The sequence below is a fragment of the Equus asinus genome, chromosome 2 (assembly GCF_041296235.1).
Source record: "Equus asinus isolate D_3611 breed Donkey chromosome 2, EquAss-T2T_v2, whole genome shotgun sequence".
Taxonomy (NCBI): Eukaryota; Metazoa; Chordata; class Mammalia; order Perissodactyla; family Equidae; genus Equus; species Equus asinus.
In genome coordinates this window covers 30,529,761-30,557,015 of record NC_091791.1, presented here as the reverse complement: position 1 = coordinate 30,557,015, position 27,255 = coordinate 30,529,761, and the positions used below count along the sequence as shown (strand labels likewise).

General features: G+C 39.8%; 1 protein-coding gene across 3 annotated transcripts in view; it reads right to left on the bottom strand.

The window, feature by feature from the left end:
- Positions 1–26,897, bottom strand: part of HPSE2 (heparanase 2 (inactive)) — a 602,725-nt gene extending 575,828 nt beyond the window's left edge. For 2 of the 3 annotated variants that reach the window (XM_044752780.2, XM_070485653.1), the window contains exons 1-2: positions 26,463–26,897; positions 23,266–23,423 (exon numbers count right to left, since the gene is read on the bottom strand). In XM_044752780.2, the coding sequence (XP_044608715.1) occupies positions 23,266–23,423; positions 26,463–26,752 (448 nt within the window). In that variant the 5' untranslated portion in view covers positions 26,753–26,897. Of the gene's footprint in view, positions 1–23,265; positions 23,424–25,351; positions 25,628–26,462 lie in introns of those variants that run through there. The other variant, XM_070485651.1, reaches the window with a different exon arrangement.
- Between the last annotated feature and the right edge of the window lie 358 nt (positions 26,898–27,255).

Sequence of the window (27,255 nt, the reverse complement as noted above, 5' to 3'; positions counted from 1 at the left end):
ACATCTTCCCCCTCTTTAGTTAAGTTTATTCCTAAGTATTTTATTCTCTATAAATAAATGGAATTGTTTTCTTAATTTCCTTTTCAAACAGTTTGTTATTAGTGCATAGAAATGAAACTGATTTTTGTATGTTGATTTTGTATCCTGCAACTTTACTGAATTTACATTATAGTTGTAAGATGGTAAATTTTACGTAGTTTTTTTTTTTTTTTTTTTTGGCTACAATTAAAAAAACAAAAACCTACCTGGGCAGATAATGACTCATTACTATTAGTCACTGACTTATGGAAATGTGTTCAGGATGTAGCAAAGTGAGAGGAACCTAGAAAAATGGCATCAAACATTCTGTGAATAATTCCTTACCCTCATAATCAGATTTCTCTTTAGGAGATACAATAATACTAACACTGCTGATTTTTAGCTCTAAAATTGATACTCCCCACATGCCTGCTGGAGATGTACTTGAAAGTGTTTTACCAGATATAATAGAGCTTTGGGGTCAAAATGACCTAAGTTCTGTCCTAGCTCTTCCACTTACTGGCTGTATGATCTTGAATAAGTTATTTAATGTCTCTGAGCCTGAGTTTCCTCATCTGTGCAATAATAAAAAATGGTACCTACTTCATAAGATGGTTATGAGAATTAAATAAAATAGTAGGTATAATGTGGGTACAATGTCTGGGTCATATTAAACATTTAATAAAAGTCATTAGTAATAAAAATAGCCACCTGATGACAAAAATAGTGATGATGATGACAATTATCTAGACCACCTACTCAGTCAACTAGTCCCTATTTATAAGCAAGAAGATATAACCATAGGACAATATGGAAGATTTAAGGGTGCAGTATTAGCTACTAGGAAATATTTTCCCCCATATGTTAACTAGATTCATACATATTTGTCACACAGATATGTCATATATATCTGGGGAAATCTTAAATACAAAAGTTTTTTCTGCCCACGTACTAATACTTGGAAAACATTTCTTAACCCCCTCTTCCACTATCCAATTGTCTGGGTTTATTTTGCCTTCTGAGAGAGGAGACAGGCAAAAAAAAAATGTAGAAAAGGGATTGTTTCCAGTTAAACTGACAGGGCCAAAAACCTGCTCTGCACTGACGAAATTTTTTTACAAATTAAGTTTGACTCATGCCGATGTTATTAATCCCTCAGTTTATAAGCAGTGTTTGATCCCAGTGAATTCTTTAAAAAAAGAAAAACTCTCCCTTTCATGTTACAACTGGAGCACAAATTAATTGCAAAGGATACTATCCGTATCAAATCAATTACCATGTCCTGTCAATTTTTCCTTTGTAAGGACTCCCTATCTCTTTCTTTCCAACTTCTGCTTCACTAATGTAATCTGTCCTCATCTCACTCCTGAATATCTTAACTAGCCTCTCCTTGGTCCCTCTGCAGCTAGGAATTTACCACTGTTCTATTTTGTCCTGTGAGGAGCCATGAGATAAATCTTCCTAAAATATCACATATAATTTTCTTAGTCACAGTCCTTCCTTGACTCTCTATTGCTTAAGGGATAAAGTCCAAACCCCTTAACTTTCAAGTTAACTCTCAGATTGTCTTCCACAATCTGATCCCAAACCTCAATCCAATTTCACCCCTCAAGGAAAGCCTTTTACAACTGGTTCCCAAATGGCTTTGGTATATTGGAAATGGGATTAGCCCAATGGCACATGACCATTATCTTTAGTTCATCAATTCCCAAACATTAAACAATTGTGAAAAAAAGATAAAGGAAGAGCATGCCTTCATGTCCAAATACTTCTGACCATGACTAACAACTCCAGAAAAGGGATCACAGGTTAATATGCATAACACAAAAACTTACCCTATATTCCTTCATTCCCAAGAAAATTTTACTTCTCAGCCTACGCTCCCAGTTACTTCCAGAGCCCTCCCAACTTCAGTAAACCAGGACTTCCAGAAGGTGAGCATGTCACGGTCTCCATGGTAGTAATCATCAGTCTACCGATGTCATCAAGGTTTCACAATGCTTACTTCCATATCCTCATCGCAGCCCTCTCCTGTACTAGCAAAGGAAATGAGACTACTGGGGGAACAAACCAGGGGCGGGAAGTAGTGGAATAAATCAGCTGCCAGACTGGGAACAGAATCCAGGAATTCTACTCCCTCCTCATATCAGATTACTAGCAGTCGTCCATTTAGCTTTTGTCTGTTTTAGTTTTTCCCTGTAATTTTTTTCCTTCTGAATAAACAAGCTAGGTCTAAAACAGTAAGACTCTCAAGATGTGAGAGCTCCTTCTTCACATGTAAACTGCAGCTCCTCAAGGCCTCTATTTTCCGCATAAGAATATTTTATTACATTAGATGCATAGATTCTCTGTAGACTCGGGGACTCTTTTGGTTAATGGTGATTGCAAACGCAGATCCAGAAACAACCACTGGAAGGACAACTACCCTTAAGTTACATGAATTAAGGACCTTTGTTTACAATTTTGATGGATTCCAGACCACCACAACCTAACCTATTCATTATTCTCTCAACAAATATTTATCAAGTACCTACTATGTGCCAGGCCCTATGCTTGGCACAGGATGTACAGTGATTTAATAAACATCACCACACACTCAAGAGCAGAGACACCAAGGACAGAGATCTACTCTAAGATGAAGTGTGGAATTAGTCCTTAGGCATCATTATTTTATAGTAAGAGGACCATTAGCCCTCTCTCTGGCTTTTAAATGTAGTAAGGGTATGTTATAATAGGAATTCAGTACAAGTGAGTAAGCATTTTTGACCACCCACTATGTACCCATCACTGAACTAGATATGATAAGATTCTAATAATGGACTGGGAGCAACCATGTATTGCTACAAAAAAAAAAAAAAACCCATAGCTTTTAGAATTATCAGTTCTAACTTTTCCAAGTCCTAGTTGTAAAGCTGGGACAAGTTACTTAACCTCCCTGAATTTCAGTTTCCTCATCTTTAAGTGGCGATATTTGGAAAACCTTCCTAGTATGGTGTTTTGAGTATTAAATGAGATATAATATAAAGTGCCTTGCAGAGGGCAAGTACTCAAGAACTGTTTATTCTATTCCTTTTAAAGAAATTAGGGCTACTGACCTGCCATTTTAGTAGAAGGTCTGGGAAAGGACAGTAAGACCAAAGGGAAAGTGAGAAATACCAAAGACAGTTAAACAGGCAGGAAAGAGTTGGCATTGTATCAAAAATGTTTCCTCATACTCATAAACTAAAAAAAATGTTCTTTGAGGGAAAAGGCTGGGTCTCAAAATAAGGGTGAATTTTTGCCTATCTTAAGAAAAATTAGACTTCTAAGCAAAGTCCAAAAAGCAGAGAAGAGGAAAAGATATCTGTGGGGTAAAATAAAAAGGTCAATACACTTCAGTAAGAAGAAGGAAAAAAAATTCTCTGAAGAGATCAACAGTAATGAATTCCTTCATCAACAATCTTTGATAAAGAATCATACAATGATAAGGGGTTAATATCCAAAATACATAAAGAACTCATACATCTCAACAACAAAAACACTAGCAACTCAATTTAAAAATGGGCAAAAGATCTGAACAGACATTTCTCCAAAGAAAATATACAGATGGTTAACAGGCACAAGAAAGACGTTCAACATCACTAACTATCAGGGAAATGCAAATCAAAACTACAATGAGATATCATCTCATTCCCATCAGAATGGTTATAATTAACAAAACAGGAAATAACAAGCGTTGGAATGGATGTGGAGAAAAAGGAACTCTCACACACTGCCGGTGGGAGTGCAAACTGGTGCAGCCACTACAGAAAACAGTAAGGAGATTCCTCAAATAATTAAGACTAGAACTACCATGCTGGGTATTTATCCAAACAACACGAAAACACAAATGCATAAAGATATATGCGCCCCTATGTTCACTGAAGCATTATTCACAAAATCCAAGACTTAGAAGCAACCTAGGTGTCCATCAACGGACGAATATACAAAGAAGATGTGGTACATATACACAATGGAATACTACTCAGCCATAAAAAAGGATGAAATCTGGCCATTTGTGATAACATGGATGGACCTTGAGGGCATTATGCTAATCAAAATAAGTCAGAAGAATAAAGTCAAAGACTGCATGATCTCACTCATAAATAGAAGGTAAAAACAACAACAAACAATCACAGAGACAGAGATTGGATTGGTGGTTACCAGAGGGGAAGTAGGGAGGAAGGAGAGCGAAAGGGGTGATTAGGCACATGTGTGTGGTGATGGATTATTAGTCTCTGGGTGGTGAACATGATGTAATCTACACAGAAACTGAAATATAATGATGCACACCTGAAATTTATATAATGATATAAACCAATGTTACCACAATTAAAACACACACACACTCACACACACACACACACACACACACAAGAATCATACCATGACTAAATAGACTACTTTCTAGCCATGGGCTCCATCCCTCCTGCCCAAGACCATGATGTCCATGACCAAAGGAAAGCATCCTCTTTCACTGAGTTTTTGGCAAAGAAAAGAAGACTGTTCCCTTTGAGGTACCACCTCAACATACAGCTTCGGCTTGAGGTAAATACTTGAGACAATGTCACTGTCAATAACCAGAGCCAATAAAGGAGGCCTAGAAGGTTTGCATTCTCTCTTGAGCATTTGTGCTCTGGGTTCACTTTTTTAGAAAAAGTAATCTGAAGGAAGCATTAGGAATCAAGTGTTAGAGTCAAACTGCCTACCAGAGGTGAGATGAGGGGTATGAGGTGGGTAAAAAATCCTGGCTTTGCTACTTACTAACTGTGTGGCCTTGTCCAAGAGATTTAGCCTCTCTGAGCCTCAATTTCTTCTTCTATAAAATGAAAATAATAATAGAATCTACCTCCCAGAGACATTGTGAAAATTAAATTAAACATCACCGAAATTTGTGCTTCAAATGACAAGATCAAAAGAGAAAAGAAAACTATTAGAACAGGGGAAAAATTTCACAAATTATATAGCCACTAAGGGACTTACATTTAATATATTGAAAGAACTCTTACAACTCAATATTAAAAACACAACTCAATTTAAAAATGGGCAAAGGATCTGAATAGACATTTCTCCAAAGAAGATATATCAATGGCTAAAAAGCATAGGAAATTATGTTCAACATCATTAGCCATCAGGGAAATGCAAGACAAAACTACAATGAGATACCATTTTGCACCAGTGGGATACCAGTGGGATAGCTAGAATCAAAAAGAGACAATAACAAGTGTTGGCAAGGATATGGAGAAACAGGAACCCTCACACCCTGCTGGTGGGAATGTAAAATGGTACAGTCGCTGGGGAAAACAATTTGGCAGTGCCTCAAAAAGTTAAACATAGAATTACCATATGACCCAACATTTATTTCCACTCCTTGGTACACACCCAAGAGAAATGAAAATGTGTATCCTCACAAAAACCGACATAGCAACATTATTCATAAGAGCCAAAAAGTGAAAAGCCAAATGCCCATTAAACTGATGAATGGTAAACAAAATGTAGTATATCCATACAGTGGAATATTATTCATGGATAAAAAGAAATGCAGTAGTGATATATGCTACAACAAAGATGAACTTTGAAAACATTAAGTTAAAGAAGTCAGTCCCCAAAACCATATATTGTATAATTCCATTGATCTGAAATATCCTGAACAGGCAAACCCAGAGAGACAGAAAGTATATTAGCGGTTGCCCAGGTGGGCTGGGGGTGTGGGAGTTTGGGGGAGATAACTAAAGGGTACAAGGTTTCCTTTTGGAGTGATGAAAATATTCTAAAATTGATAGTGGTGATAGTTGTACAACTCTATGAAAATACTAAAAACCATTGAAGTGTATACTTTAAATGATATGTGAATTGTATGGAATGTGAATAATGTATGGAAGAGCTCAATAAAGCTATTAAAAAGAAAAGATTAAATTAGATGATGCTTATAGCACCTTGGAAGTGCTCAATAAATTCAGGCTGATGATGTTACTGATGTTGTTTCCAGAAGAAAACACATTTAATGTCAACTTTTTTAATGCATGTAATTGATGAGAATCACCTGGACCCTTAATCTCAAAATTATAAAAGCATTCTGTAATACAAAGGAAACTTTAAGAAATCACAGCAATGGTCTAATAACCTAAACTCTTATAAACATTTACAACAATCAGAAATAACAAGTTTGTCTGGTGACACCTATGAAGTCTTTCTCACCCACTTCAGGTAAAGTTTATTGCATCTTTCTCTGTAATTTACCTATTCATATTTCTACTATATCATTATCTTTGTATATGTTATTTTTTTCTCACTAAAGTGTGAGTTCTATCAGGGCAAGGACTATGACCCATTCATTTTTGCATCCTATAGGGAGAGCATATTGCAATGCTGATACATAGTAGGTACTTAACAAATATTTATTCAATGAGCATTTAACTGAAAATTCATGGATTTCTTATAATTTCTCATCTATCTAAACTCCTGTTTCAGTCTCCTTAAAGAAGAGGAGAAAAAGGTTTTGAAAGCTGACCACTTTAGCAATTACAAACCACATCTGTACCTAACAGATGAAAATGCCTCAAACAAGGGAAGTTTTACTAGTTTTGCCACAGTATTGAAGTTCCTAGGGTTCTCAGAACAGAGAAATAATCTGAAACAGGTTAATTAGCCCTAGGAAAACACTGAGAAGTTTGTATAATGAGTCTGTGATCCCTGCCATCACCACTAAAGAAAAATGGATGAGAAACCCCTCCCAGCTCCCCATCTTGCTCCTGCCTTCTGGTGAACATTTTCCCCTTCTGGCTATCACAGGTACTAACATTAGTACCCAGTAGCAGCATGGGCAAGACCTGGGAGTTTTTTAGAAATGCAGAATCACATTTTTAACTAGATCCCCGGGTGATTCACAGACACATTAAAGTTTAGGCACCACAACAGCAGAGTTGGCTATGCCTGTCCTCTAGATTCAGACTGTCTAGATTTGAACACCACAACAGACCAGCTGGGGCACCTTATGTAAATCACTTCACCCAAGGGTTCTTACCCTGGTGTGTACTTTAGAAGCACCTGGGGAGATTTTTAAAAATCATGATGCCTCAACTCCACCCCAGAGACTCATTTAATTGGGCTAGGACTTAATATTTTTTAAAGCGCCCCTAGCTAATTCTAACGTGAAGCCAGAATTAAGAACTACTAACTTCTATAAGCTTCTATCAAATGGGACTATTAATAGTACCTGCCTCACGGGGTTGTGAGGAAAAAACATGATCACCTTTGAAAGGCTTTGGCCCAGTGTTTGGGATGTATGAGTGCTCAATAATTGGTAGTTATTATTATAATACCTGGAAACCTGGAAATGAATTGTCCTACAGCAGGGATAAAAAAGAACAGGTTCAAATTTACTAGTCTGGCATGATCCTACAGGTAGGTACCTGCCAAACTCATGAGGCACAAAAGAAAGGACACAATCAAGGAACACATTATCCCCAGGATAAGTTCTTCCTAGCGCCAGAGTGTTGATTGAAGCTTCAAGGAAACTACAGTGTATCAGGCAAAGGGCAAACCACCTCTGCCTGGTGTCAGGAAAGGCCAGCACCTTCATCTGGAAGGTCTCCATGGAGGGTGGGGAATCACTGTTTCAGCAATTTTGTAACACAGGAAATCCCCCTTACCACACCTTCCTGATTTACACAGATTCTTGATACACACCACATGTGTCCTCAACATTCTTTTCCCCTCCCCCCAAGTTTTCACTCGTTCTGTTCCACATTTAGGTGATGAAAACTTAAAACCTGTGGTTATAACTTCTATGAGAAATTTCATTTTGAAAGCTTGCTAAATTTCAACTTTACTGCCATGAGGAAAACAGAAGAAACAAAAGACCTCAGTCATCCACTAACACAAAAACCCCTAGTGAAGACATTTAATAAGTGTAAGTTTTCTGCTGCAAGTTGTTGAAAATCCTGACCTTTGGACTGCAGTGCCATTCATTTGCTTCTACAAATGTTCTATGAAACAACAGCATTTATTTTTCTAAAGGTTTTAGGTTACGTGTTCAGTTTCACCTATGGATTTTAACTTGGCTAAACCTGGCCAGTAGTTCCTTTTGAATCTATATCTCACTGGATTTAACCTGAGTCTACTCTTCCAAGGGGATTCCTAATACCCAGGAAAGTAAGCCCACAATCTGATTTTTCAACAGTTTCAAGGAAATAAACACCCAGATGAAAACAGTGTACCTATTAGGACACTGAGAGATATGCAAAGATTTATCAATGGTGATTACAAGCGTTTTTTTAAAGTGTGCATGGTTTAGTGACTGTCACCGAAAAGCTCACGTTCTATTGCCAGCTCCTCTGTTTACACCCTATGGGCCTCCTCCAAGGTAAATGAAACAGACTCCGCCTCCCTCTCACTAGGTGCACCATGATAGCTAATGAATGTCTGCACTTAAAAGGTTTTCAAATCTTTGTTGGACATCTCCGTAGTGATGTCAGCATCCCACGAAGTGCTCTCAAAGTCCCCTCTGTCCTATTCTCTGAGCTGCTTCTAACCTCACTCTGGTTTGGAGCCCAGTCTCAAGGGAATCTGGGATTCAGGTGCCAGATCTCCAAGAATGGCATTCTGCACCCTGTTGAGTTTATCAATGAAGAATTGTTCAAAAAGATGCAAGAATCTGGGACTAAACTGGACCCTAGCATACCTACAAGCAAACATGGCCTCTCATAAAAACCATAGACCCTTTCTAGCCTCCCAGAGAACCTGTTTCAGATTGGCCTAACCATTGAAGAACATAAGCAGCCACCTGGCTCACTGCAGCAGAGTGAAGGGATTATCATTAGCTGTGATACCTCATTTAAGTGTCAGGCTCTAAGGTAGAGGTAGTGACTTCTAATCCCAGGTCTGCCACTTAAAAGCCATGTTAGTTTGAGCAACTTCTTTGAGTCTGTTTTCTCATTTATAAAATGTAAATGTCAAAAGACTTACTATATAGAATTTCTGTGAGGATCAGAGGAGTTTTTATAATCTTTAAAGAACATTACGAATGTAAAGTGTAATTCTTTTTCTTCTGCAAATGACTGATTAGTGAGCTATTAAAAAATGGCTACCTTCTGTCTTCTTTAGACTGTTTCTAACAAAATATTATGCCAGGTCTTTATAAATCTCCCTTCTTTAGCTGACTAGTATTCAAATTCACAGAGAAGATTTAATGAGATGAGTGACTTTCAAAGAGAATCAAGAAATCCAGGGGCCAGCCCTGTGGCCGAGTGGTTAAGTTTATACACTCCGCTTAGGCGGCCCAGGGTTTTGCCGGTTCGGATCCTGGGCGCAGACATGGCACCACTCATCAGGCCATGCTGAGGCAGCATCCCACATGCCACAACTAGAAGGACCCACAACTAAAAATATACAACTCTGTACCGGGGGGCTTTGAGGAGAAAAAGGAAAAATAAAATCTTTAAAAAAAGAAAGAAATCCAGCTAGGTTTTCCTTCAAATCACACAGTGATTTGAACCAAAAACTATTTGAACAAAAAGTCAAAATATTTTCAGGGTCATTTTCCATCTGCATCCAAAAATTTACAAAGCACTTGTTTTGCTAAAGGAAACCATATTTTGATGCACAGGGTTAGTTTTGCTACGGCTGTTTTCTTGACATTTGCTCAAAGAATGTATTATAGCTAAAAGGATTACAATGGATAAGGGTGTTTAAAAAGACATTAGGGAAAAATAAATAATTTAGATCAAGTTCCAATATGCAGAGAGAAATATGATACTACAGCACTGCTTGGTTAGAAGCTGTAGACAAACAGCAAACAGAGAAGTTCTTGCAAAAAAATACTAATGAAAGAATTAGAGAATGGTTAAATTACAGCTCATCCACATATGAATTATTCTTTAGCCACTCAAAAACAAACCATATTACTGACTAAAAGGTTATCTAGATAAGCAAGTTGTACAACAATATGATCCCACTTACATATTTAAAAATTTATATTCATCTATACGCATACAGAAAGGTCTGAAAAGATACATGCCAGCCTGTTAAAAGTGGTTATATCTATGGAGGGGGCTGGGGGGTTATTTGATATATGTATTATTAAATTTATATTTATGAGCATGCATTACATTGATAATTAATAAAATAAAAGCATGAATCTTTAAAAGTAAAAATATGAATAAAGAAGTTAAGCATGGGGCCAGCCCAGTGGCATAGTGGTTAAGTTCACATGCTCCACTTTGGCAGCCCGAGATTCACAGGTTTAGATCCTGGGCACAGATCTACACATCACTCATTAAGCCATGTTGTGGCAGCACTCCACATACAAAACAGAGGAAGACTGGCACAGATGTTAGCTCAGCAACAATTCTCCTCACCAAAAAAAACAAGAAAAACTTAAGCATTAACCAGAAATACACCAGGAATTAAAAAAAAAAAAAGCAGAAACAATGGATAGAAAAGAGGTTATTCCTTTTGGCATGTTAAGCTACCAAATAAGTGGCAAATAATCAGTCAACAAGTATTTACTGAGAGGAGCTGCAATGCAAAAGGCACTCTACTAAATATTGTAGAAATAATCACTACTCTCACAGTGACCTATAATCTAGCAGTAGAGCCAAGTCTACATGAATGTACACAAAAAGACGCCTAAAAACATAAGGCAGAATACGAAAATAGCCAAAGGAGTGATTTTTAGAAAGGCAGGCTCAATAAATGTTTCAGGAATTAATGAATTAATTAAATCTTTGAGCTAAAACAGTGGAGAATTCATAAAGAAAGACAAAATTGAGCAAGGCTTTGAAAGGTAGGAAGAATTCAGAAAAGGGAAGAAAGTGGGCAGATGGATGAAGGAGTTGGGGGTCCAGAGGATTAGAAAGTAAAAGAATGGCAGAGACAGCAAGAGCTCTGTGACAGGAAGCTACACCATCTGCTTGTGAATAGACATAGGTTCCTGTGAGGAGCAGGAGAGAAAAAGCTGGCCAAGGAGGGTGGGCTGACTCTAGAGGACCTTGGAAAGCTGGAGGAGAGTGAGGAGCACTTGCATTAGCAGATGAGGGATGTCCCTAAAGGCTGCTAGCCAGGCAGTGATAGGAGGACAGTGGAGCTTCAGAAAGATTAATCAGGCAGCAGGATGGAGAGAGGCTGGAGACAAGGAACCCAGTTCCCTGAGAGAGAGGCAACAGAAGAGATGTGAGGTGATGGGTGCCCAAACCAGATGGAAACAGCCATAAGGGAAATCATAACAACTTTCATTTAGTCCCATTCTCAAACTTTCAAATCAGACTCAAGCTAATATAAACTCCTAGAGGAAAGGCCTTTGAAGCTGTCTTGGTAAAAGAATGAGGAAGATTGTGCTGTCATGCTACAATAGAAGCAGTGAAAATCACCAGCTTCAGAGTGAGACTGTCCTGGATCCATCTACAGCTCTGCCACTTACCAGCACAGCTATTTAAACAACCCCTGAAACTTTGTGTAGGATATACAACCTCTTTGTTCCTTGGTTTCTTCCTTTTTAAGTGGCTATAAAAGTATTCTCTACTTGAATTTAACAAAATCTCAGTTCAAAGAGAAAGATAAGGGAAGGAGGTATTAAGGAAGGGGTTTCTTGAAACCTCACCTTTATCAGTCCCCTTTACCCTTCACAAGGTTTCACTGGGCTTAGAACTTGAAGGAAGAATAAGGCAGAGTATGGTTCCAGTTTATAAATAAAAAATAAAGTAGTTCTCCATATTGTTTTCCATAGTGGCTGTACCAGTTTGCATTCCCACCAACAGTGTATGAGGGTTCCTTTTTCTCCACAACCTCTCCAATATTTGTCGCTCTTGGTTTTGGATGTTTTTGCCAATCTAACGGGTGTAAGGTGATATCTTAGTGTAGTTTTGATTTGCATTTCCCTGATGATTAGCGATGATGAACATCTTTTCATGTGTCTATTGGCCATATTCATATCTTCTTTTGAGAAATGTCTGTTCATGTCCTCTGCCCATTTTTTGATCGGGTTGTTTGTTTTTTTGTTGTTAAGCAGTGTGAGTTCTTTGTATATTATGGAGATTAACCCTTTGTCGGATAAGTGGCTTGTAAATATTTTTTCCCAATTAGTGAGCTGTTTTTTTGTTTCAATCCTGTTTTCCCTTGCCTTGAAGAAGCTCTTTAGTCTGATGAAGTCCCATTTGTTTATTCTTTCTACTGTTTCCCTCAACTGAGGAGTCATAGTGTCCGAAAAGATTCTTTTGAAACTGATGTCAAAGAGTGTACTGCCAATATTCTCTTCCAAAAGACTTATTGTCTCAGGCCTAATCTTTAGGTCTTCTCAAAAAGTTAAAAATAGAAATACCCTATGACCCAGCCATCCCATTACTGGGTATCTATCCTAAGAACCTGAAATCAGAAATCTCAAGAGTCCGTTGCACCCCTATGTTCATCGCAGCATTATTTACAATACCCAAGACGTGGAACCAACCTACATGCCCAGAAACTGATGATTGGATAAAGAAGATGTGGTATATATACACAATGGAATACTACTCAGCCATAAAAAAAGACAAAATTGGCCCATTCACAACAACGTGGATGGACCTCGAGGGTATTATGTTAAGCGAAATAAGCCAGTCAGAGAAAGACAAACTCTATATGACTCCACTCATAGGTGGAAGTTAGTATATTGATAAGGAGATCTAATCGGTGGTTACCAGGGAAAAGGGGGCATGGGGGGAGGGCACAAAAGGGGAAGTGGTGTACCCACAACATGACTAACAAAAATGTACAACTGAAATCTCACAAGGTTGTAATCTATCATAACATTAATTAAAAAAAATAAATAAAAAATAAAAAAAATAATAAAGTAGTTCTAAAATTGTCCAACAATGTGATGGTAACTTTCCAACAACTTGTTCAAGTATTCTTAATTTTATGCCAGTTTCCTTACATCAATAACACTGTTGATCCACTTCTATTATTCTCTTCAATCCATCTGCTTCCAAAATATACTTCCTTCCCAGAGAAACTATGTTCTATCCCATATTGAATTAATTGTTGTTCTATTCCTTCACTATGTCATAAAGTGTGACAACCATCTCTTTCACTTGTTTATGTCTCTATGTCTCTATGTGATTATTCTTTTGTTGTTTTACCTAAAAACTATTGTGTCCTAACCAACAAGACCTTCAAACACCTTCATGGGAAGGACTACGGAACACATTTTTTTAATGCTCCACAATGTGAAGCATAAGGCTTTTGAGTGCCAGATAGATGAATGGATGAATCAATGAAATAATGAATGAATCAAAGACTGGATCCCTCTCTTTTCTAAGTATGGTGAAGAGAGTACCATACTGGGTTCTACTCCTAGTTCTACCAACCACTTATCTGTATGACCTTGAATAAGTCACATGTATTTTCTGAGTCTCAGTTTCGTCATACACACACACACACACACACACACACACACACAAAAGTTTCTCATCAGATTGATTTAAGAATTATATGAGGTAACAATGTAAAACACAGAGCTCAACAAACAGTAGCTCTTATTAACATTTTATTATTTACCGTTAAGGCCAGGTCAAGACCCTCCTCCTAGGCACCTATCCTGACTACTCCAGCTCTCACTTAACCCCCTTCTCTGAACTCCTACAGCCCTTACAGCTTGTTCTACAGCCTCTAACCTTTGAACATATCCTATCCTGTTCTCATTTCTATTATTTCCTGCACATCTTGTGTGTCTGAGGATATCTTTAACTCACAGAATCTTAGAATTAGATGCTATATGTAGACAATGTAGTCAATTTTCTTCATTTTACAGATAAGGAAGGATTCACGAGGGTCAACAACTTTCCCTATGGCACACAGTTAATTAGCAGAAGAACTGAGACTAGCACCAGTCTTCTTGTGAAGTTCAAGCAGAGACTCCATTTAAGTCTGCAAGTTTAACCACTGATGTCACTGTGTCCCTGCTCCACAACTCATGAGGTGGGTGGTCTTGAGATAGTTACTTAACCACTCTGTGCCTCGATTTCTCCATTTGTCAAATGGGGAAAACTTTCCTCATAGGGTTGAGAGGATTAAATGTGTTAATGCACGTAAATTGCTTAAAATAGTACTTGGCACATAAGCACTCAGTAATGTTAAGTAATATTATTAATATATTGTTACTATTATTAAGCTGCAGAGAAACATCCATTCTTCCATAGTATTTCAGAGATAATGCCCAAAATCTGGACAATTTACCTTTCCCAGCTTTCCAATCTCACCTACCATCCTCTAAGGTGTTTTTGCATTTCCAGAGCAAGTGAAAATAAGGTACTGGTTTAACTCTCAACTCCCTCAAAACAAACATTTAGATACAGAAATGTACCCTGTCTTTTCTAAAGATGCAGCTTATATTTTTCGCTCTTCATTCTTTGCCACACAAAAAGCAAAACATATGCATTAAAGTTTATAAATAACATAAATACTTTATTTGACTTAGTGTGTCTGTTCCATGTAGTGTGATGATGGTTATCTCTATATGGATTTTTATGCATGTGTCCATGCCAGTGTGTTTTGATTGTAAATCCCTAGAGACAAACATGATATCTGCTTAAGTCAATCAAACATAAATTCTGAGGCACTTGGACTAAATTAGTTTGAGTATTCAGAGAAGAATTTCAGAAAAATTCAGAGAATGAAGGGGGATTAATGTGAATTGGCTTAGCAAAAGGCTTAATCAGATAGGAGACCTGGGCAGAGCTTTGAAGCACAAGTAAAATTCTGAATTCTAGAGGGAAGATGACTATTCAAGGTGGAGGGTATAGTGTGAGCAAAGTAGAGGGACCGGCCAAAGGTTAGACTGACTATAGTAGAGAGATGTTACAGAGACTACTGTGAAATTCTATTGAATATGTATGACCAGAGCCCTTTGAGAGTACAGTTCATGTTTTATTCCTCTTGGTAGCCCCAATACCTAGCACTAAGCTTGGTATATAGTTGATAACCAAAATATGTTTATATAATTAAGCAAAATTACACTGTTTTCACCATACTAAAGTAAAGAAAGCTGAACAGAACTGAACCCAACTCAATCAGATCACAAAACCAAAGAACAAAGGATTTCAACATGGTATCTATACCTTCTACACTATCAGCCACTAGTCTGGAAATGTGCCTACATCACCATCCATGGATGAGCGCAAGAAACACAACACACCAAATTCTCCATGCTCATATATTCATTCATTCACTCTCTCTTCTCTCTCTCCCTCTCTCTCACATACACAGACACATACACCCTCTGCTCAGAGTTCCAATCCATTGACTCATAGCCTGAGATAGCAAAAAACTTGATTAAAGCACTAAGAAGAACCAAAGTTAAGATTCTAAACATATAATCCATTTTGATGAAGGATTCTCAGAATAGGGTCTTAACTCCAGGAGCCCAGACCATGTGACTGGCAATCTGAACAGGCTCAGGGAATTCTGAAAGAAACTTCTTTTCTTCTATGAGGTACCCATTCTACCAGGAGGGCTTGGGAGAACAGGAGAGAGAATTTAAACAAATTTGGCAAGAGAAATAATGGTACTTGGTATTGGCAACAGTAACACAATTTGTGTTGTACAGGAACACACAACTGTTTGTAGATTACCTCCGGCCCCAGTGACCAGGTGATAACTTATACAAGTGTGGTTGCGACTGAAAGGTTTATTTACTGGACTTTCTGATTCATTAAAATTAATTAAGCCACCTTACAAGCAATAGACCAGAGTCTCCTGATCCCTACCACTTCCAACACTACAGAGGTGGCCAAAATGACTAAACTGTGACTGAACGACATGATGACTATAACTCTATGAGATACTACATTCAAATTCACAGAGGTACAGTGAGCTGCAGCTAGCACACAGGACCTGGGTACCAAATTTCAAACATTACAGAAAATGCATCCATTTTGTTTCCAAAAGGCAGAATAACATACATAAAACTTCAGGTGATCTTTGACATCCTTTAATACAATATTAAACTGTTTCAAATCCTTCTAAAGTTGCTAGCAGACAAATCATGGAAAGCCAAATGATGAAGGTGGAATGGAGGCTTTTCTTGGGCCTAAAAATCTCTAGAAACAGCTCTTGGCTGATGCTGCTGAAGTAACAAGAGTTCAGTAGTATGTAATTTGACAATAGTATCTGGGCCTCATTCACCTTCCCAGCCTCAGTGTCAAGCAGGGGTCTGATACTAGATGCCTGCTCAATGAGTAAATTCATGAGTGAATGAATATTCTAAAATACTTGCTTGTTTTTACTCTATAAAAGAAGGAAGGGTAGCATAAAAATTGTCAAGCAAATTCTAAAACCTTTTCTTTATTTTATATACCCTACAAATAAGAATTAAATTAACAATTCGATTTTAAATTATCTGTCTTTCAAACAAGCTTCATAACTCAAACACCACTAAGTTCAGTTATAACACACTTTAGCTCGAGTACATGAATGTGTGCAGTGATTTGGAAAAGGAGAATAGGAGAGGGCAAAGGTCATTGCCCATCTTGAAAAGGTGTCCTTCCCTTCTCCAATGGAGTAAAAGAACTTATAATGGCCTCTATTTTCCTAGAGGGCCAATTCCATTTTACTATGCCTAAAATTCAAGATTCTCATAATCTGATCTGGATTTACCCAAGCAACCTTTTCTCTCACACAGGTACTTTCTTCTTTTTTAATTACATATTTTGGAGCTGACAAAAATACATTAGAACTTCTTAAAACCCAATTTAGACATAATTCTACCAATATGAGCTTTTCTTAGAACAATTTCTAACGTACTTTATTTTAGATATTTTTTAACTTATAAACATTTTTGAATTTAACAAAAAATGTGCAAACAGGCTTCTATAAAAAAGAATTTGAGTTCTAGCAACATCAACTAAGATAATTCTAATATGTACAACATATGCAGCCAGAGCAGTCTCCTTACTGTGCAAACATATACTTGGGCTTTGCCTCATGCTCTTTCCCTCTTCTTCTCTACCTCTCCAAAGTCTACCCATCTTTCACAAGGCCCAATCTCACTCTCATCTAAATCTGGCCAGCATTCATCTCTACCTTTCCTTTTACACCCTGGCACACTATTATATTCCTCTTAGCACTTCATTCTATATTGTCTTTGTGTTACTCTTCAGTTTTATTAGTACAAATGTTATCTCACCACCTAAGCTACCAGTTCATGACAGCAGGGGCAGTGTCTTTTGAACAGTACAGATCAGGTATTTTGCATAATGTCCTTCAACTTGGGGTTCACCAGTGTTTTCTCATGTTTATAGAGAGTTACGAATTTGGAGGAAGCATATTACAAAGGTGAAGTGCCCTTCTCATCACATCATATCAGGGAATACACGATATCAACATGATTTATCTGCTGATGTTAACATGATCACTTTGTTAAAATGATATCTGTGAGTTTCTCCACTGTAAAGTTACTATTTTCCCCTTTCTAGACTCTTTTCTTTAGAAGCAAGTCCTTAAATCCAGCTCACACTCAAGGGAGGGGAGTCAAGCTCCACCTCCTAGAAGAAGAAGTATCAAACAAATTGTGGACATATGCTAAAACCACCACAATAATTAATAAATATTGTGGAGGAGTATCTTTGAGGCTATGCAAATATCCTGTTTTACCTTAAAATTTCACCTACTAATATTAACTCTGATTAGTGAATCTTGCCTCAGCAAATATTACTGTTGTATTCTAATGGTGCTTTGGGACAGTATCTTTTATTTATTTTATATTCTGCCATTCTTTGTCCAGCATGAAACTAAACACAGAGCAGGTCATCAATAAATACTTGTTAAATGTAATTGAATTTCAAGGAACATTTATTTGAAATAAAATGAGATAGTGAAAGGTGAATAAGTTCAAGGCAAATATGTATTTTGGCAGTCGTGCTGTTCTTATGTCCTATGTCTTGATTGATGGCATGGGAATACAAAGAAAAAGAATTAACTACCTCGCCTCTACTAAAACTGGGAAAATTTCCTGGAGAAAGGGGAACAATAATAATAGTTGTATAGTGCCTTAGAGTTTATGAAGTATACTGACATTGTTTTAGGATTTCAGAAGCTCTCTGAAGAGAAAAACTTCAGGAGATGGAGATGAAAAAACATTTTAAATTTGTGAAAAGGCACTATTAAATCGGAAATTGGAAAATTAGGCATAGAAACCACATAAGGCTAACAAGGGAAAGCAAAAGTAAAGGCAAAGAAGAAACAGAACAATAAAAAAATAGTATGGGTCCAGTGCAAGGCTTTAAATCAGGTGGTAAAGTTCCTTTAATGCATAGCATGAAACCAAGACAATTTAGACTACCAAAGATAAAGAGTCCATGGTTAAAATAATGAAAAATATCATTACAACAAGCATTAAGAAGGGACTTCATGGGAATATGCATTGAAGGTGAAAAATTAATAGAATCTTCATGTATGCTTTCACTCATCTCTTCATTGGGCACCTCTATTTTCCCAGTGCCTTTAAGAGTGTGCTTAATCTACTATGTACCCACAAATATTTGCTGAAGCTCTTCTATTCTCTTCTATCGTGTTCATTTTTTTCCCAGATGGTAAAAGTCATATAAACTCATTACCAACCCTTTGGAAAATATGGAAAGTGTAACAAAGAATATACTAACCATTTGTAGTCCTACTTCTCTGGCTCCCTTTCCTGTATTTCTTTGTACTTCTTTTTGTGTTGGCAAACTTTCGGAATAAAGGGTGCCAAGTCAGCGATCCTTATTATATAACTGAACAAGTACTATTACTTGTTCTACTACAAGTACTATTACTATTTGCCATACACAATGCTAGAAATTGAGCATATACAATAATTAGCTATGGTCCCTTCCTATAAAGAATTTGCATTCTAGATGGAAAGGTAAAACAAACAAACGTATACATGAAAAGGTAAAGAGCAAAACAACGCAGAAGGGGCCAAAAGAACAGCTTATTGAGTAAAAGCTAAAACAGTCCAGAGAAAGAAGAGATCACTATGGAACGACCTGTTCAAGAAAGGCTTTGTGAAAATAAGGGGCATTTGCAATGGGCCTTCAGGAATTGGGTGGGGGAGGGAGTGAGATTTGCACAGAGCCAAGAGAAAGACATTCAAAGCAGAGGTATACTGGCTGAACAAAGGTATGGGGTTGAGAAAATTAAGGTGCTTTAAGGAGACAGTGAAAATCAAGTAGGGCTGTTATAAAAGGTATATAGAAATGTAGGGTACAAAAGGAAAGCCAGGATTGAGAAGGGAAAGGCTTTGAATGCCAAGTTCAGGTGTTTGAACATTTTCTGTAAGCAATCCAAAAATCATCAAGGTTTTTAAGCAAAAGAGTGACAGGATAAATTATGACATTTTAGAAATATTAAGCTGGCTTTTGATGCACATAATAAATAGTGTACATCTTGATTAAAGATATGGTTATGGCAGTAAACAGACAGGCATACAAAAAAGCCCACTGATATACAACCAAAAGGGGCAGACTGGAGCAAAATAAACTTAAGAACAAAAGATTAACCTGAGATTTCTTTGTTAGGAGAAAGAAAAGCATAATATCACATAGAAGAGAGGAAGTTAGGCAAAGGGTAAGATTCCAAGATATGAAGAATAATCCTATTTTTATTTCCTCCATCATCACCATGTTTGTATGATATTCAAGTTGCCTAAGCATAGAGTGGAATAAGTAACTGTATTAAAGGAGTAACCAGAGAAGCTCCAAAGTGATACGTAACAGTGGCTTTAGAAAGTTAGAGAAAGCACAGTTGCACTAAAGTGCTTAAAAAGTATTTAAAAAAATAGTCAATTATACCTCAGTAAAAAAAAGTATTTGGAAAGTAGAAGCCACATGACTTGTTAATTGCACTATCAATTCAGGGGAAAGCACCCACAATAAAAAATCACATCAAGGTAGCAATATGAATGAATTAACCGGAAAAGTATATTTTACCCAAGCTGGAACAAGAGTTCATTTTAATGTTAGTATATAACAAAACTAAAAATTAGTCTCTTCTCTCATTACCACACACGCAAAAGAAAGCCACCCTATGATCTCCACCTCCATTCCTTAAAGGCAATTCTCCTTGCGTTCTCTTAATCCTCTCAAAAAATTCCCTAAATCTATCTCCTTTCTTCTGTATAAACTTCTGTCTCACTGAATCTTATTCACTCCTTAATCCCACTTTAAAATATTAAATATATATGTTATAAATTTTCTTACTTTTATTAAATTGCCTTTTTTTTTTTAAAGATTTTTTTTTTTTCCTTTTTCTCCCCAAAGCCCCCCAGTACATAGTTGTATATTCTTCGTTGTGGGTCCTTCTAGTTGTAGCATGTGGGATGCTGCCTCAGCGTGGTTTGATGAGCAGTGCCATGTCCGTGCCCAGGATTCGAACCAACGAAACACTGGGCCGCCTGCAGCGGAGTGCACGGACTTAACCACTCGGCCACGGGGCCAGCCCCTAAATTGCCTTTAATAAAAGAATCCTTAGCCTTCATATAGTGATTTGCGATTGACAAAATATTTTACACATATTACCTCTTAGAACCCTCACAGCAATGCACAGCAGCTATTATCATCCATATGTTACAGAGAAGCAGCAAGCCCAGGGCCACACATTCATAGGTGATAGCGCCAGGCCTGCAATGCACGCTTTCTAAGCCCAAATTCCCTATTCTCTTCATCATTCAGTTTCATAATGTGCCAGTAAGTGTATCTCATTACTCAAAATGTATGTTATTATTCTGTATTATGTTTAAGTCAATAAATCTTTTTTTAACAAGATGCTTATGGCCAAGTGCCTACGACAGGTCCATTTACTGAGAAGATCTAATTATTTTAAGATGCTCATGATGATGACAGTTATCACTGGATGGAAAGTGACAACTGAAGTATAATGTTTGCAAAATTGCTAAGACTATACCAGAAACATTTTTGCCTTGAATTCTGCAATGCAACAACAAAAACAATATGGGTAATTTAAGAATATGCAAGCATCAAAGGGCAGAAATAGGGCATTCCTACTCTCTTTAACTCTGCTAAGGCCTCAAATACTGATATAGTTCAGAGCATCTTATTACCAGGGAGACATAAATCAAAAGGAGTTCAGCTAGGAGCAATAAAACAGATTAGTGTCTGGAAAGACTGACTTTAAAGAAAGTTTTAAAAGAATTAAATCCAGGTAGTCTAGATAAAAAACAGCTATGAGGAAACGTACTTTTGAAGCTGACACTCACACCAAAGACAGAAATTATTTTGAAGGTAGATGTCTAAAAAATGCAAACAGGGATAAGCACAAATACTCGGAGAATGTTTATAAAGGGAAAATTCAGGATAAATTTGCCAGCACAAATCTATGGGACACAAGAACTCTCTCCCACAGGAGTGGTGAAAACTACATTCCTAGAGATATTTAATACCAGGTTGGACAAAATAAGAAAAGGATTCCATATGGAATGATCCTGTACTGGCCTCTGAAGTGGTGGGAGGATTGAAGATGGCCTCTTAGATCTTTTCCATTTCTGATTGTTTTTAATTCTATGAAGTTTTACGGGCACAGCCTTCTGCCAATTTCCTTTCTCCTCATGATGCCCACTTTCTCCTTTTACAAAGGGAAACTAATTGTATCCTTCATTTTAAGCAGATCTCATGTTCTCAATGAATCAGTAATATAATCCTAGGTACAAGTTTGAGAGAAAAAAGTCAATTCCTATAACTTATAATGGTCTCTTTTTCCCCCAGTGGTTACTAGGGCTCTTACAAGTTTTTCCACAAACTAAAAAGGAAGTAGTTCAAATGGATTCGAAGAAGAGCTGTTTCATCAAGAAAACCATTAATATTCTCCCTTCTTGTGTCTGATCACAGAGCTGACAGGGACCCTGGGAGCTATAAGGCCCTGGGTCAAATTACCATCAGAGCTGCTGTTCAGGATTATCTTTTACCTTTCAACATTTTATGCTGAGTGACAGCAAACTATACTTCAATCCATGTTTTTATGGCAATGACATTTACCTTTGAAAAGATGTAACCTTAAACACCTACATACTTTACAAATGTTATAAAAGTGTAAGTCCTAATCAGGCTTCAAACTCAAGAAGCCTCAGCCTTGCTCTCTTTCTCCATTCTAGTATTTTAAAAAAATGTTTCTCAGACACCCTTGAAATAGATCCCAATACCTCTCCAGAATTCCCATTCAGTGAAAGCCCCAGAAAATACAACAGCATTTCCTCGTTTTGCTGATTTATAAGGACAAGATGTAACAAAATCCAGGGAGCTCTGAGAACCTGTCCCTGAGCCCTTTAAAAATAAAACTGTAGCTCACTTATGAGAAAGAACAGCAGGGTAGAGACAGTCCTGCAAGAATGGACACCAATGCCTCTTCTACCCAATCTGAACAGCCTCAGTGGCTGAGCACACACCCATTCCCATTTTGCCTATTCGAAATAAAGTATGTCCCGCCGCCCACATAGAAAGTTCATAGATATTAACACCAAATCCTCTAAACAATTTTTAATACCATTTTCATTTTTTCTCTAGTTAAAATGAGACTGTTCAAACCTAAAAAGATAGGCCTCTCACATTGGAATAGGATTTGGAGTTTCCAAAGCCCTTCCAATACTTAACTCATCTGATCCTAGCAAGAAAGAAGGCTGGCATTCACCATCCTACTTTAAAACAGAAAAAAAAAATCGACTCTGAGATTAGGTAATCTGAAGGAGAACTCACTGTGGAGCTTTTCAAACCTTCCCCACAAGAGACCAATCTAAAACGGTTATTCGAGAAAACTTTAGAGAGGGTTTCAAAAAGGCTGAATCCTTCCATATCCTCAGCTCAGGAAAGCAAGAAGTAAGAAAAACAAAAAGGCACTTTTTTCTAGAATTTTAGGAATAAAACGTGACCCTGACCTTTTAGTAGCCTATGAACCTGAGTGAATTTTCTCAAGAAACCCATTGCGTCGTCTCCCCGCAGGACTGCCTGCCAGAAATTTTGGTTACCAGTTCGCGGCCTCGGAGACACAGCCGCCCAGCAAAAGGCCGGCAGCCAGGACAAGGACAACCTGGTGAGCCCCCTTTGCGTAATCACGTCAGGAGTCCCACACTCCCGTGTCACCTCGCCAGCTTTTCAGGGGAACTTCAACCAGTCTCTCCTCTAAATCTCCCCCCACCACTATACAGACAACGAGTACTCGCCCCCACTCCCCAAACTTCCCCTACCCCGCAGGAATGGAAAGCAGGTTTCTCACCATCCTCATAGTTTTTCAGATAGTAATCCGGGCCGGGACCCCCGCGGCTTTTCGCCGGGTTCCTCAGATTCTGAAACTGCAGAAAGTCGGTCCTCTTGCCCCCGAATCGCAGAAAGGCGGGCGAAAGTCCCCGGGCCAGGGTCACCAGACGCTTGGAGCTGCAGGGGTAGATAAAGAGAGAGGAAAGGATCCAGGAGGAAGGCGAGAGGGCGCGGGGCACCGAGCAAGGCCCTCTTCCCACTCTTTGAGAGCACCTAGCCGGGGACAGGGGGCTCTGTGTCCGCCCCAGCCCGGCGCCCGCGCGGACCCCTGGCCGTTCCACGGCGTCTCGCGTGCGCCCGGCGCCCCAGCCCGCCCTGCCCTCAGCCACCTGGCTCCCCGGGGCTACGCCTTCTGCGCCCAGCCGGCAGCGGCCCCCTCCCTCAGACACCCCCACGCTGCATGCCAAAGGTACTTATTTGCAAAGGGTTAGATAGTGTGTTTGTTAACAGACTGTGCGTGTGGCGTGAGGAGGACACTTCTGCTGAGAACACGAGGCTAAGGCGCAGTTGCCCGGCTTCCGCTACCGCCGGGAAAGCGCTCCTGGCGGAGACGCGCAGCGCGCGGACCCGGCGCTCAGACTTCTGCCTAGATTTCCAGGCTGAAAGCCGGGATCTACGTCCTCCGCCCCAGGGCACTGCAACCACTGCGGAGAAGGCGAAACCTGCCTTCTTTCTCTCAGACCAGGCACGTGAGATCAAGTTGATTCCGACTTTTTTTTTTTAATGCCTAAGTTGATTTTCCTTTTCCACTGCCTTATAACAACCGCATCCATCTCCCAAATCCCTGGGCAAGAGAGATTGCCGGAGTTAATCCTTGCCTTTCAGAGAACACTCCCCACCCCCGCCTTGCACAGTAAAAGCAATGTCTCTTTGCCCCCTGAAATAATTCAGCCTGATCTCAGGAAAGGTAACATCCTCGTCTCCACCCTCCAAGTTGGGCTCCATCTTTTTTCCTTCTCACTTAGGGCCGTTTGGAAGAGCCAGAGAACGTGAATTTTGCCAAAATGTGGAACCTGTGCCTCGGAGGAGACTCGAGAAGCACCAGAAAAATAGCATTTACATCTATTTAGGTTCAGGATTTCCATAAATAGGTTTTTGAAAAGCCAAACGCTGAAACTTCAGGAAGGGGTAGAGAAGGAGCATTGCAGATGCTCTTAATGCTACAGGGATCAGCTGTTGAGTTCTGGATCTGAAAGTTATTTTTAACGCTTTGCTGGTTCAGGTCTGAAGATCCAAATCCAAATGGAGAAACTAAAGAGTATCATAAATGAGGTGGATACAGAGGGGGGATAAACCCGGAGACTCCGCTTTCGGAGAGTTTCTGACAAGAGTCGTGGCCGTCCCGAGAAGTTCGGTGGCCAGAAGGGTCGTTTGGCCAAGGACTCCAGGACTCCGAGTTCCAGGGCGGGCACAGTCGGGGCGTCGCGTGGGCCGGCGGCAGGGAGAGGCGATGTCCGCAAGAGTCCGGCCCCGCGGAAACGGCATTTCCAACAACTGTGCATCCGGAAGCCTGCACAGCCAATGCGAATGCGCCCCGCCACGGCTTCTTCCCCGAAAAGCCGCCTTCCAGAATCTTTTCTGCGGCAAACATTTAGCGCGAACAGGATAGTTTAAAAAAAGAAAGAAAGAAAAAAAACCTGAAGGAGTCCGCGCAGCTGGAGAAGTGCAATGCAAGTGGGGCGAATATTTCGGGAAACCCCTGACGCCCCCCACACTCGGACGTGCTCGGAGACGCGCTCGGCTGCAAGTCAGAACTTCCGAGGAGGAAGCCGGGCTCCGCGGAGCTGTTCCCGCCCTCCCAGCGGAGGCACCGGCACGGCACAAACCGAAATGGCCTCGGCGGCAGCAGCGGCAACCACTCAGTCCTCCCGCAACGCTGGCTCCACGTGGAAGGAGCGCTCCACGTGGAAGGAGCGCTCCACAAAGCGCCAGTCGCTACCTGCCGCATCCGCTGACCCCGCCGAAGCCGAGAAGACCGGGAGACTGAGGAGCTGGCGCACACAAGAAACAAAACTCGAATTTCCCAAGGAGTGAAAGATACTCACGAAAGACGCGCTGCCGGACTCTGCCTCAGGGCAGAAAAGGGGGACTGAGAGCCCTCAGAGCTCTTGGAGGGAGCCCACAGCTGAGGCTCCAACTTGGAGGGAATTTTTAAAAACTCAACACTTGGATTCGACATTGCAGGCAATTTATTTATTTCTTTTTTTACACTGCAACTCTGTCCTTAACGGGAAGGGATCATGGTTGCCTAACTGCTGAACAGTAACAACCCAGGGAGAGGGTGAGCCCAGTTAGACTCCAAGCCCTAGAGTAAGGGAGAGTCGGTGATCACAAACCTCCGGGTTTGCTAATCCGCCGGTGCCGGGTTCAGACTTCTGAAACATCCCCGAAGTATTTCTAGGACCCTTTACGCTCTCCTTATATACACTGTGACCGGAGCGAGGATTTTTTTTTTCTTTAAAGAAAAACTAAACTATGCAGTTACCGCAGGAGATTTTGAGGAGGAGGGACTGGGGGCGATTCGATCTATAAAAAGCGTCTTACAAAGTCCTGAAGTCTGGAGACGACAGCGGAGGATATAAAATAAAAATTTAAAAATCTGATCCAACTTGCCCACTGTTCAAGCCCCCTGCTTAAATTCGTTTTCCGTCTGGGAGTGGAAGAGAACTGACGAAGCGATCTTTCCGTGGAAAATTCCACTTTCGTGCGATCCCCGCTTAAACACTCACAGACACACACAGACACGCACTCACTCTCTCTCACACACACACACATTCCTCTCGGGTCTTTGTTGCTCAAGATCTTTTCTTCGCTTTTGTAACTGCCCTGAACCTCTTGTTTCTTTTTCAGAAGGAGACGGGGAGGCTAATTGTGGATATATGTAAGCACAACATTTTTTCAGTCATAACTGATAAGTTTCTGAAATGCCTTCTGCATTGCAAACATGTGCATCTTAATAGAAAACATTGCTTTACTCAATCACCAGTTACAGCCTCACAGCAAATATTCCAGGAGGAGGAAAACCTCCTTTCTTCTCTTTGAGAGATCCGCTTGGCTTATTTTCTTCTTCTTCTTCCCCTTTTGGAATGGGGAGTTGGAAGGGGTGGGGGTTGTTACTTAAAAGAAAAAAATGATCCATCGAAGCCCCTGCCTTACCTTAAGAAATCGAGCCAGCCATCATGAATGATGGACGGATCCAGCTGCAGAGAGAGGAAGTTCTCATTGACTGTCCTGACTGGGTTCTTGGTGCTCACATCAAGTAGAATCAGGGTCTTTTCCTTCAAACCTGGAACTCTGTCTACAGGCAAGGGTCTCCTGTCTCCAGCTTGGGAGGAAAGGGAGAGATGGAGCAACAGAGCCAAGAAGAGAGCCACCGGGGTTAGGCACGCGGGGGGGCGGGAGTTGCTGGAGGGCATGGCTTCAGGGAAGGCACAGAGCACCCTCATTAAATCCCTCTGATTCAAACCTCTTCCTACAGGGTCTCGCTGGTGACTAATTGTCCTTATCTAAAGTGTGTGTCTGTCTGCCTTTTTCCCCCCTTTTTCCCCTTCCTTTTTTCCCCCCTCTCTCACTCTGTCTCCTTCTCTCTTTTTTTTTTTTTTCCTTCTTCAGTGTTTTGGTGCTGGTGGAGCGAACTCACGCCCCTAGCCAGCCTTCTCAGCGACTCGTGCCAAGAGTACTCGTTCACCAGCACCGCCCCTTTAAGAGATTTCGACTGCAGACATTTTTTAACTTTTTAAAGGTAAGGGGGTGGGGGGAGAGGCGGGAAGTAGGAGGAAGGGGTGGCGTTGTACCCTCCTGATTTAACCCTCTAGGGTCAGAAAGCACAGACAGAGAGAGAAACAGAACTGTTGTAACGTTCTGGGTACGGTGCAGAACGTCTTGTTTTACTTTCCTCCCTGCGAGGCTCTGGGAAGGGCGGTTCTAGCTCGGACCCACACACAACAGC